General features: G+C 36.6%; 3 protein-coding genes across 4 annotated transcripts in view; 2 read left to right on the top strand and 1 right to left on the bottom strand.

The window, feature by feature from the left end:
- The window catches only part of LOC101887036 (uncharacterized), a 491,406-nt gene that overhangs the window by 296,616 nt on the left and 181,118 nt on the right, over window positions 1-13,672 (top strand). The gene's annotated exons all lie outside the window — the stretch shown is intronic.
- Window positions 3,161-13,069, bottom strand: LOC137490859 (uncharacterized). 2 transcript variants are annotated; one of them, XM_073948022.1, is made up of 3 exons: window positions 13,029-13,069; window positions 12,551-12,732; window positions 3,161-5,375 (listed from the first exon to the last, which is right to left on the bottom strand). In XM_073948022.1, exons 2-3 carry the CDS (start codon window positions 12,633-12,635, stop codon window positions 4,807-4,809), a joined length of 654 nt encoding a protein of 217 aa, XP_073804123.1. In that variant the 5' UTR covers window positions 12,636-12,732; window positions 13,029-13,069; the 3' UTR covers window positions 3,161-4,806. The 2 variants fall into 2 exon arrangements, with proteins under 2 accessions (XP_073804123.1, XP_073804122.1); XM_073948021.1 differs by having other exon boundaries at window positions 12,551-12,700.
- Window positions 9,872-13,672, top strand: part of LOC108183924 (uncharacterized) — a 667,181-nt gene continuing 663,380 nt past the window's right edge. The window contains exon 1 of the mRNA XM_073947890.1: window positions 9,872-10,085. The gene's annotated coding sequence lies outside the window, so the exon portion shown is untranslated. The remainder of the gene's footprint in view (window positions 10,086-13,672) is intronic.

The following is a 13,672-nucleotide window of genomic DNA, read 5'->3' as shown; positions in this document are numbered from 1 at the left end:
TTAAATTGCTCCCTGTTAGCAAAGTACAGCTCTGCAATTGCAGCGAGCTGGGCCACTGCATTTCGAGAGACACCTTCTCTCTGGAACGCTCTGGTCATGGTTGCTCCACGTCTTGTCAGCTTCAAAAGCCTTTTGTAGCATGTATGACATCACAAACATTATTAGCTGAAAAACAATTTAAAACAATTAATACCTTCATGACCAAATAATTACAATGCAACCACCTATCGTAAGCCTAATGAGCACGTAAAATTATATAAATAAGTATCAAATGCACATTTGTTTGTGTGTGTGTGTGTGTGTGAGTGAAAGACAGCATGTAGTAGTGTGTGTAAGAGAGAGAGCCAGTACATGTTTATGAGAAAGCATGTACAAGTGTGTGTGTGAGAGGGAGGGCTTATCTTTGTGAGTGAGAGCATGTACATGTGTCTGTGAGATGTCTATGTGTTTGTGTTGGCAACATTGTATCATTTACAGTCATGCTAAAAAAGTCATTCTGAATTGAATTGAGATAGAATGTAGGTGTGTGAGAGAGAGCATGTACAAGAGTGAGTGTGTTAGTGAGAGTGTGTACAAGTGTGTGTGTGTGTGTGAGTGAGACTAGTTTAGTTAGTGTTGTGCTGAAATTTGATATGTCCTGAAAACTTGTCAGACCAAACAGTTATTTACTTTTTGGTTTTATTTATTTAATAAATGTATATGGTTTTTAAGCAAAGTTTTAGGGGAACTGGATATAATTATAAAGAATATTGTTTTTTTACATAATATAATCATTTTTATTTTTAAATTTTATTTTAAATAATAATAGGCCTACACACACACACACACACACACACACACACACACACACAGTCTAAAAATTGAATATTAAGCATGTAATATACACCCAGTTTAAAGTATGTAGTTTCCAGAAGCACTCAAACTGCTCAAGGCTGGGCTAATGCTGAGGTTTCATCTTTGGGTAGAGACTCAATAATATCCATCTGCACAGTGTGACATCACATTCGACCGGCGCGCGCGTGTGTGTGTGTTTTCAGTTTTCAAATCTCTCGGGTTTGCGCACACAACTACTTGTGTTTCGTAGATACAACATCATGAAACATCTAATGACTCGTTATCAAGACGACTCATTTGAAGCACTTTGAGTCGACTCTTTTATAGATGAATCAATAGTTTTAAACAGTGTACACTTACAGATTTAAGCCTTAGCTGGATATTTCACTTCACATAGAGCTGTTAAACACTACATGTAAGGGCATTTTCAAAAAAAACATAATATGGGCTCTTTAACAAAATAAATACACTATTTACATAAAATAGAAATCAACAAGTAAAATAGAAGAAACTGTAGAACTATTAACTAATTAAACTATATAAATACACACACATGTGAGGGTCCATCTATTAGTCCCATGACGGAACTAACAGCATGGGTATAGGTTAAATGCGTTTAAGCCTTTTAGCACATGTGAAAAGAAATATTTTTGTTCGTTATAATTTATTTTAATTTGTTTCTAGCTCTGAATTTTAATCTGACTCCAATTAATAATAGTTTTAGATTTAGATTCATCTAATTCAAGCTGATTACCTTATAGGTTGTGATTTTAGACTGATTAACCTAAAAAATCCTTATATTCAATTAATGTTTCATCGTTTACTCAAAGTCGCTTAGAGTCAGTATGCTGGCCAGTTTCATCTGCTCACGGACACATCTTTTCCAGTTCTGATTCTTAGCAGATAAGCTAATTTCCTTTAAGTAATAATAGGCCGCCCCATGCTTGCTCATACTTAAAGAAAGTTTGATTTAGCCCCTAGATTATATCATCAGTGATTGTCAGAAATCAACAAGTCTCTAATGCTGTGCCCATGCTCCATCCATTGCGCCTAAATAGATGACTAATCCTGTTTGTAGGCTGCGGAAACATCAGCCTAAACAGTCTACTACATTTAAATGATTTCAGGAGATATTAGAGTTAAACAAGAATTTGACATTTATTTGTCAGGAAAAGATTTTCCATTGCAGTTCACATAATTAAACCAAATAAGCCAATCAAGATTGTACAACATCAATTACTCAAATATACATTTAAGAGTTAAAGAGGAATACCTGACCATGTAGAAATACATTGCAGCATATAAATCCTGATGCAGAGCTCTGAGACTCACAACCTGCAATGGGGTATCCTGTATACTGGATCACACGGACACTTCTGCATACTTTGCCCAAATACTCAAATCATCATAAATTCAAGACAATAAAAGCTTCACCAAGACTCTTGCCTGGTCATGAGTTGATGCAAAGACAATTTTCCTTGTAGTGGAGCATCTGGCAAAGATCTTTCCAAAGTCAAAACCCAAATTAACTGATATAAAGGAGATTGCAAAATATTACAGTGAAATTAAGACCACTTTATCAATCACACAGAGACATTTAAAATCACACCAAACATGAATATAAAGCCACAAGATACACCATATTAAAAACTTAAACATTATGTGTGAAATGTGAGTGAGCTGCTCTGGTGGAGAAGGTAAAGTCCAGGGCAAAGAGGGGGGCTCAGGATGAACAACTGGTTTTCTAGCTGATCTTCTTCTCACATTAGAAAGTTTATTGTTTTAGTGACTGACCATTCTCATGCTCTTGTCTCGTGTGGAGTTCCATAACAGTTTCAGGGTTTATTATTATGGAGAGATATAGCCATCCTTACATTATTATGTGCATATCTGATCTTAAACTGTAGTTCCACTGTACACTGTAACGAGAACCTCAGTCAATAATATTTATGTAAAACTGAATTTTTGTTGCATCATATGATCATATTTTAAACTTTTCATAAAATCATCAAACAAAGTATACCTAAAAAGCATTTTCTAAGAAATAAAAGAAGTTCTGTCCTATTGTCACCAAGTTATTGTTACTTTTTTCTACTGGATATGTAGGTTTATATCTAATATATATATATATATATATATATATATATATATATATATATATATATATATATATATATATATATATATATATATATATATATATATGTCTATTTGCTGGCTCGCTATCAAAAAACAAACACTAAGCTAGGCGATAAATTAATTAAATTCTAAAATTACAAGTGATTTGTAATTTGTTCATTTATACCCCATTTTTTGTTTAATGATGTTTTTCTATGCAGACTTTATGTGTTGGTCTAATATTTGTATAAAGAAAGATTTCATTTGCATTTACTCATTTAGCATCTTTTATCCTGTGACAACAACTAATGACAAAAGAAGAAACAGACTCAGCCTACCTAAGGTAACTAAGGTTCAGAGCTTGTGTTTTTGAATGCTCACAAACCTTAAGCCAAGTCCAACAAGTAAAGCCACACAGTATTGTTTTAAAGCTTATTTAATTTAAATTAAAAAAAATGCACTGTTCTATTCTCAAATCAAGTTGTTAAGCTCATTAGGCCCTGTGGCTTTTGTTTTTTATTTATAATATCTTTCACTTAAATTGCTGTTTCATAAAAACATCTACTGGGAAGAGTTGCCATATTTCATATAAAGATTTTATGACACAAACGTGTTATTTAATTTAAAGCTTACTTGTTTTTATTTATTAAAAAGCCTAGCTTGATATGCACTATTATGTTTTTCTTTTGCTTATTTTATTGTTGTGATTTATAAAGTAATCTGATTTGTTATAAAAGCTTTTCTGGTAAAATAATAATAATAATAATAAAACAATAAACAACAAATAAACAGTGTTTAAGTGTCTAATGCTGGCAGCATCATATGTTACAAAACTATTCACAAAGACTATTTGATTTATTAAATAACTCATCTCTTATGCTTTCTTTCATGTTATGTGACAAAATGAATGAATGACTCGGATGAACTAAAAGATTCATTAATTCGCTCATGTGCACGATGTGTAGTGCGAGACAAGATTAGTTCATTTTTCGAGTCCTCTACCGAGTCGTTCGTTCACCACATGAAAGACTACAGCCAAACATATGCATTTATTTGCCAATCATATGCATTTAGAGCCAGAAAAAGAATTGATCTGTTCACCTCTCGAGTCCTCGGGTTTGAGTCATTCGTTCATCACCGGCCAATCATTTGAGTTTAGAGCCAAAAAAAAAAAAATAATTGATTTATTCAACTCTCGAGTCCTCTGGTTTGAGTTATTCTGTCACATGATGAACGAACGACTCAAGAACCAGAAGACTCGAAAGGTGAACTTATTATCATGGCTCCTATCGGCTCAGACTGTGTACATTGGTTAAGATTATATGTGACTGTCATTGTAACGTGAACGCACCACTGACATTTGAAGACATGAAGAGGTGAGCTGAGCAAACAGACAACAATGCCTATAGACAAAAGAGCAGGTAAACATTGAATTATTATTTTCTTCTTCTTATAATTTATTTATGACTTATTTGTCGTGTGATGAACCTTCTGGGCTAGTTGTAGATGTGTTTGGAAGCAATTCGTAACATTTTAATAATATTTTGGCAAATTGAACCAAATGAACAAAATGACTCGAAAAAAGATTTGTTCATCTCGATGAACGAGACTCAAAGATCCGAGTCAGTAAAATGATCCGAACTTCCCATCACTATTGAGTATGCGAAATTCTGTTGTACGCCACTGCGAAAAGGGGCGGGATTAAACAAGATGATTAGACATGAATGGTTTCTCTCCAGTGTGGCTCATGATGTGTTGATTAAGGTGTGATGACTGGCTGAAACTCTTCCCACACTGAGTGCATGTGAATGGTTTCTCTCCAGTGTGTATCCTCATGTGTCGATTAAGGTTTGATTATTGGCTGAAACTCTTCCCACACTGAGTGCATGTGAATGGTTTCTCTTCAGTGTGGATCCTCATGTGTTGCTTAAAGTGTGATGATTGGCTGAAACTCTTCCCACACTGAGTGCATGTGAATGGTTTCTCTCCAGTGTGGATCCTCATGTGTTGATGAAGGTGTGATGAGCAGTAAAAACTCTTCCCACACTGAGTGCATGTGTATGGTTTCTCTCCAGTGTGAATCCTCATATGTTGATGAAGGTCTGATGAGCGGTTAAAACTTTTCCCACATTGAGTGCATTTGAATGGTTTCTCTCCAGTGTGGATCATCATGTGATTATAAAGGTTTGATGATTGGTTGAAACTCTTCCCACACTGATTGCATGTGTATGGTTTCTCTCCAGTGTGGATCCTCATGTGAATCTTAAGATTGTGTTTTCTTCCAAAACTCTTTCCACACTGAGTGCAGGTGAAATGATTCTTGTCTCTCCTTTTCAAAATATCATCAGTCTGTAAAATAGTTTTTTCCTCAATTTTGACATGATGTTCCTCCTCTTTACTCTCCTCATTCTCTTCAATTAGGTCTGAAAAAAAACACTAGTTGTTATCAAGTCTTAAAAACTCTCATCAAAAGCTGAAAAGTGAAAAGACACTGGAAACATTGGCTACACACACTGTAATTTTGATGCACAGTAAATGTAAAATAAATCAAATCATACTGTGTTTGGTCCATTAACGTGTCCACATTTAAGCAGATTCAATTTAATTAATCTTTATTTATCTAGTGCTTTTACAATGTAAATTGTTTCAAAACCGTTTAACATAGAAGTTATAGTTTATGGATATGCATGAACTCTGCTGACATGGTTCCGGTAGAATATCAGTCAGGTTCTTTATGTCCGCATTGCGCGTTCTACAGCAAAAATTTAATTTTGCGGCGAAACCTAAACGCATCAGAGGATGGCAAAGAAGGGAGATTTACTCTTAAATTGATGAGGATCTAGTGCCAGTGAATGTCCAGCATCATGAACACTATTATTGTTCAGTTCCAGAACCCACAATAGTTTTTTAATACACCAGATCAGTCTGACAGTCTCCGTGAAGAGGTGGAATGACTAAAAGAAGACTGCTTCGATGCTGCTTTTATTGCTGTTATAAGGTTCTAAAGGTACAGTTAAAAAATTATGTACTAGAATTTACATCATTTAGACTGTAATAGGCAAATAACAATCTGAAACAAATGTGTCAAGCGCAAGTATTTATATGAAAAACCTAATCAGAGTACCCGTGGTACCGATGGGTGTTACGGCCCTGGATTACTATATGAGGGGTGCCAAACACACCGTGTGTAGTACTGCTCATCAGCACCAATCACCTATTGTGCAGTTCTATACACTGGAGACCTCTTTGGTTACTGAAACAGCTTTGGCTATCAGTAATGAAGACATTTCTACATTAGAAATATTGCCATCACACAGTGTTGGGCAGTAGCGTCGCTGCAAGTAGTGACGCTACTAGCTTATCTACATTTCTCAGTAGTGTGGTGGTAATGTCACTACTTTTTAAATTAAATAGCTTTTGTGTAGCAAAGCTATTATCTTAGTCAAGTAGCGTTCACACAAGCTACATTTACTGATCGCAGAACAATAAGTGACAGTACTGACATTCACGGAGCTGTGAGGCCGGTGTCTAGCCGATGAAACTAAATCCATAATGAGGCGAGAAAGACAATTTCTTTTTCTTCCTGTTTTACGGTGGTCAGGATTCTGTTTATCCAGAGTTAGGGTGCTTTCACACCTGTGAATCGATTCAGTTGTCCCGAAAAAGAGATTACAAATGTTACATTGTTGCTCTTTGCTCTTGGAGCGGTTCGCTTTCACACTGCAAAGTTTCTAAACGGACTAAAAGAGCTAAAACAAGTCACGTGCGAGTAAACTCTCCTTACATTGGTCAGAGTGTCAGGGTTTATTTTGCAGCGTCCCGCTAAGCTGTCAGGAGAGGTGGTGGTTTGGTGGTGATTAACAGGGTGCGCATGCGTGACGTGTTTGAGGAGAGATGCAGTGAGGAGAGGTGAGAAGGGTGCGCAACGATGCCTATTTGAGGACCGGGAGGGAGACGCAAGATTACCGGGAGATCATCACTCATTTGCGGGCATCCGGAGACTCGCGAAACTTCCCGCTCTACTCATAACTCTCTCTTCATATAGCCGTAAGCCTATTACATATCCATAAAACACTGTGATATAACTGCGCTAGGATCGGATCGCTTTCTCACTGCAATCGAACCGCTCCAGGGTTCGTTTCAATCGAGCCGAGACCACCTCATTCAAGTGATCTCGGAGCGATTACTTTGGCGCGGAACAGAGCGCAATTGCCCTGTTCACATATGCCAATCGAACCGCGCTAACTGGGCAAACAAGATACGTTCCGAAACAAAAGTGTAGGTGTGAAAGCACCCTTAGAATGACCCAGAGTTAGAATGACCCTGGGTTAACAATTTTTTGCATATCATCAGCATGCTGTAATCCATTTCTTAATCAGCAAAAGTCATTTTCAGACTAGTTTGTTGGCCACTTAAAGTCAGTGCAATGCTAAATGTTATTGTTCCACTATAATTTTTTTTCCCTCATATCGTCCCACAGCAACATCATATAGTTTAGAATACTGTACAATGTTTTATAATAATTAATTACTTTAGTGTCCATTTCATTCAGCAGATTTCAAATTAGTGCATAGTGCATTAGTAAATAATTAAACCATTATGATACATGGAGTTAAAATGACCTTTTTGAATATAAAGTGGAAAGTTTTATTGAGATGGATTGTTGGTGATTGTATGGGTTTTGGCCAGATTGGGTAGCAAAACATGAACAAAGGAAAATGAAGAATTGTTTAAAAAGATTTAGACCTACAACACAATATTTCAGTAAATTTAGGACTTTTTAAAGCCTGAAATTTTGATTTTGGAATTTACGACATTTTAAGACCCAGCGGAAACCCTGTTTAAAATAGTCCTGGAAATTATTATAATAATGATGTAATTCTAACTCAAATAATATCTGTGAGAACTAGCAACAACTTCTAGAAACAACTTTAAACCCATAAAGTTGATCGAAAAAAGGGGAATTGTGATCAACGTGACATATGCAAATGGAAAGTGCTAAGCCAACACCCTCACTGTAATAGCAGATATCTTCTATGGCAGGGGTGTCCAAACTTTTTGGGCCGAGGGCCAGATGCAAAAAAAAAATGTTGTCCCGGGCCAAATTTTACATACATCACACAGACACGCATATATATAAATAAATAAATAAATAAATAAATAAATAAATAAATAAATAAATAAATATATATATATATATATATATATATATATATATATATATATATATATATATATATATATATATATATATATGTAGGAACTCATCGGCATATTGCAGTGGTCAACACAAGTTGAATCTGAAATCTTGGGCATCTCCAATGGTCTCATTCATTGAACTAGCCTGAGGGCTTATACCATCAAGATAACAGAGCTCCAATTGATTTCGGGCTCCTCTGACCAGTACTTCTATGCAGATGTTCTGGTACCCTTCGGCTAACTAGCCAATGATTAATTAAATCAGTTAAATTAAAACAATGGCCCTTACAGGATCTTCAGCGGAAACCATTTCACAAGACTTTTAAATGACTCTTGGTCATGTGCTCGCCTTGGGCACATCCTGCTAGATGCACAATTTCGTAGAGACAAAGAGATCTCTAGAAACATTAATGCATATGAATAAAAGCTAATCTCTTAATGTTAGAACTAAGGCAGATGTATCTTTGAATAATATGCCATAATGTTCCTCATATGCTGTTTATTCCAATCAACTAGGTTAATCAATGTGTTGTTTTAACCCTTATAACAGAGTAAAATAATCTGTATGTGTCTGAAATGTATGATGTCTGGTATTGAATGAAAGCTAGTGACATTTGCAATACGTTGGTGTAAATGAAAAACTAGTAGTACAAACAGTATTCATCTTGTAACGTTTGATGTAAGATAGTTTCAATCTTGCAAGAGTTCTACCACGTGAAATCTACATGCAGTCTGTTAATTAATGACCTTTCCTACGTCAGTACGGGGTGCTCATTGGCAGACAGTGCCATGGGGACGAACCAGACCAGGGGCCTCATGTTAGAAGACTTGCGTGGAAATCTTACTAAAACATTGCGTACGCACAAAGCTGTAAATGTGCGTACGCAGAAAAATTTTTAGATGTATGAAACACTGCGTACGCCGAATCTCACGCATATTCTTTTGTACATCTGAATGAACGTGAAACTGAGCGCAACATGCACGAGCACAAAACCCCTCCCTGCCTCCTCCCCCGTATGAATATGCTAATGACTATGCTAATGGCAAAACCCAACGAAAAAGCAATGGCAAAAGCAAGCAAAAAGAGAAACTTTGAACAGAATGTGAATTGGAGGTGCTGCTTTCGGAGGTAGACCGGAGAAAAGCGGTGTTATTTGCAAGTTTGTTCTCCGGAATTAACAACAAAAGAAAAAAATGAGAGTGGGAGAGTTTAGCTGATGCGGTCAACACAGTTGGGTCTGAACATATCGCACTGAGTGCATTTAAAAAAAGACATAGTGTGGTTTATATCTGTAAAATGTTGCAATACGTTTAACAGTCTCAGTGGCGCGCTCGTTAGACGCATGTGATCATGAATTGATACGTTCGAGCATGAACACGGCTCGAATCCAGCGTCTGATGAACTCTTTCTTGTTTTTTCCCCCGCTACATATCAGATTTTGCCAACTATTTATCACGAGAAAGACAAGTAGGAATCATCAATAAGTTCATATCAATAAGCATCATATTTTATTTGCACATTTATTGAATGGAAATGTTTCTGACTCACGCATGCAAATTCATCTTCAGATAGTGTCTTTATAGCAATGTGCGTGCAGTAGATCGCTCAGATTACATTGGGAAAACAGGCGACTGCTGCAAAATGTGCTTTAATGTTTAGCTGGTCAAATGTATGGTATGGAAACCTTATATACCTGCTGAACCCGTCTCATACAGCTGCCATTGCAAGGCTCAGACACTTTGTAGAGAGGAATTTAACACAACTGCCTCTAGGAGTCGCCAATGGAAATAAAACAGACACGCACAAAAAATGTGCGTACGCCTGCCAGAAAGCTGCGCACATTCCCACGTTCAGTTCATTGTTAGTAAATCCAAACGTGAGCGATTCTGAGCGTGAAACCTGGCGTACGCAGTGTTGATACATGAGGCCCCTGGTCACTTAAAAACGCCCTGCGACAAAGAAAATTTGCTTTTTGCATCAGCTAGCTTGCACATGCTTTTGCTCTCTGCCCCCTTTCGCCTGCCCGGACACCGCGCCGCCACGCGATTGGGTCACTACGAACTTCCACGCAAACCTTTTAAGTTTGGGGATTCACGCAACTCCACGAACTTCTGCTAAAGCGACTCTCAGCAGTCCGTCACCTAGGTAACCCAGGACAACAGCCATTCACGAGCATGTGAATCCCATAGACGTCATCGAAGCGAGAAACTACCCAATCAGGAGCACCGTGTTTCCCCAAGGCCAGCCGGCGAGGGAGATTCGACTTCAGCAAAAAGGGCGCAAGTAACACAAACTAATGTTGTCTCTGGCTGATCTTGTGCAGATTGATCTTAAGCAGTTAAAGATAAGCCATATCTCTGCTTTTGTGGTTTCTCAGGTGTTATTCTAAGATCTTGCAAGAAGTATTAGAATTAATTTGGGACGTTGTCAACTCATTTTGCATCCTCTGAACTGCCCTTGTGTGTATGTGTGAATGTGTGTGTTTGTTTGTTGTTTGTTTATTACGTAGTTAGTTTCATTTATCGTAGTGTAGCTCAATAAATCTTTGTACTCATTTTGTAAGAACTGTGTTCTTGTTTATGTGCTTCTAAGTCATTGCCTCGAGCTGTAGATCTTGTTACCTTGCTAAAAGTTAACCCAATACTGTGTTATGTTATTATCGTTGGCCACGTAAATAATATAAACAAGATTGGTAAGATACGATGTCTTCTATTTGCGGGACAAATGGTAGATAAAGTGTGAATCTTTTGATCTGATTCAATCTGAAGATTCAATCGAATCTTCAGGATCCGATTCATTGAAATGAGCTAATTAATCCCTGATCGATATTAAAACGTAGGTTGATCCCCTACATATATATATATATATATATATATTTATATATTTATTTATGGATGGATGGATGTGTGCGTGTATTTTATTAAGAAATTATTTTATTTTGGTCGTCCAACTGTGTTTCTAGAAAGACTTAAGTTTTTAAAAAACTTGAATCTTCTCTGGGCAAATTACAGTTGCAACACTCATCCTTTATAAATTCTCCTTCAGTGAAGGGTTTCCTGTGCTGTGCGATCAGCTGAACTACCTCATAACTCGCCAAACTGCAAAAAATGCTTTTCTTACTTAGATGTTATGTTGTCTTGTTTTGAGTCCAAATATCTTATCAACAAATATGTTGTCTTGTTTTGAGAAATAAAATGCTAATATTTTCCCTAATATGCAATTTTTTCCTTAAAACAAGCAAATTAATCTGCCAATGGGGTAAGCAAAATAATCTTATGTCAAAAGAAAAAAAACAAGATTATTTTGCTTACCCCATTGGCAGATTATTTTAGCTTGTTTTAAGGAAAAACTCACTTAATATTGGCATTTTATTTCTCAAAACAAATTAGAAAATTCTCCTTTATTTAAGATTTTTTAGATATTTGGACTTGAAACAAGACAAAAAATATAAATAAATAAAAAACATTTTTGCAGTGCAGTGTAGAATTTTCTTGCACTTTATTAGCACAAAAAAACTGATGTTGTTGAGCTGATAGGGCGCTGCTAATTGTTTTACTTTCTGATCTCATTCTGCACCAGTGTAAGAGCTGAAGGCCTGATGCTTTGTTTTATAATGTCTTTTAATATTATATTCCTTCATTACTGCAACTGATTCCTGGCAAATTAAACAGATACATTTCCCGCTGACCTCTGTGAAGAAAAATTCTTTGCCCCAACGTGACTGAAACTTCTTGCACTGACTGTTGATTTTCCTTGTACTTGGTGCGCCATGGCTCGCCAAAATGTGATTATCAATTATCAATTATGTTTCCTTCAGTTTAGTCGGTTAGTTTTACTTCATAACAAGAAGTAATGCCTAATTGAAGGCATGTAATAGCGACACCCGGTGGTTATTTATTAAATTACGTCTATTTTTGTATAGCGGGCCAGATTTTATTAATATTTATAAAAAGCCTCGCGGGCCGCCACAAAACTGATTGCTGGCCGCAGATGGCCCACGGGCTGTAGTTTGGACACCCCTGTTCTATGGGAATACTGTAAGTCAAATATCCTCAGCTCAGTTAAACTTTTTTTATTTATTTATTGTTTTTATTTATTTTATATAGTGCCAGTGCTTAAGGACACTTTACAAACAGTAGGAGAACAAGAAAAGCAATAACCTTAAGAAGGTAAAGAAAATGGGAAACTAATAATACATAAAATTAATGACAAAAGACCTGAGAAGAAGTAACGAAAGAAACTCATTCCTGTCTTTCAATGAGTGCGTATGTGAATTAAGGAGAACTAGACAGCACACATTTAGGACTGCAAGATGGATTATATTTAGTGTTCTTATTATTAAAATATATCTGAATGAGGATCAAATGACTGAGTTGGTCTTTGAGAATGAAAACCAACCTGTTTGTTCCTGCAGATCTTCCTGTTTGACTGTGAATGTTTCCTTGATCTTCACATCTTCACTCTCCTCTTTAATAAACGCCATCTTTATAACAGTGTGGAGATCAGTCGCTTCAGCAGGAGTTTTACTCTGCGTTTGGACACTTTATCCTGTTTAAAATGAACAAAACAATATAAATCTCCTGTTTAAAACAAAACAAAATAATTTCTCTTCAACAGTTGCTTCAACAGTTTCTTTATATGAGAGTCATTAACAAAAAGAAATCAGGTAAAGGAAAAGGTCATTAAAATATGTATTACACACATTTCTGTTAACTTATTCAAACAATAGACCTTCATTACTGCGAGTAAAATAGTACTACGTTGTATAAAGGGTTAAATAATATTGTAAACAGCAGGTTCATAATTTAGCATTGGATGAAAATCCTGAAACTTTAATCAATCCGTTTATATTTCTGTAAAAGTTTTAAACACGAACCTCTCTCCAGTTGAATTCCAGCGTAGGAGCGGCGCAGCCTTGTGACGTCACACACCACGCCAAAATAAAAGTCTTTTTGTTTAGCTTTTTTTGCCACTTACTGTTGCAGTCATGACTTATTGATACATTTCTCCCTCGTTTTCCACTTTCCACTATATCTGCTCTCTCTCTCTCTCTCTCTCTCTCTATCACACACACACACACACACACACACACACACACACACACACACAGTCTAAAAATTGATTATTAAGCATGTAATATACACCCAGTCTAAAGCATGTAGTTTCCAGAAGCACTCAAACTGCTCAAGGCTGGGCTAATGCTGAGGTTTCATCTTTGGGTAGAGACTCAATAATATCCATCTGCACAGTGTGACATCACATTCGACCGGCGCGCGCGTGTGTGTGTGGCTTTTTTTCTGTGTTAGTGGGTGAGGCCGCAGTTTTCAAATCTCCCGGGTTTGCGCACGCAACTACTTGTGTTTCGTAGATTCGTCATCACAAAACACCTAATGACCCGTTATCAAGACGACTCATTTGAAGCACTATGAGTCGACTCTTTTATAGATGAATCAACAGTTTTAAACACTGTACGCTCACAGATTTAAGCCTTAGCTGGATATTTCACTTCACTTAGAGCTG

Source organism: Danio rerio, chromosome 4, assembly GCF_049306965.1.
Source record: "Danio rerio strain Tuebingen ecotype United States chromosome 4, GRCz12tu, whole genome shotgun sequence".
NCBI lineage: Eukaryota > Metazoa > Chordata > Actinopteri > Cypriniformes > Danionidae > Danio > Danio rerio.
The sequence above is the reverse complement of the archived record's forward strand: the minus strand, read 5'-3'. Positions and strand labels throughout refer to the sequence as shown.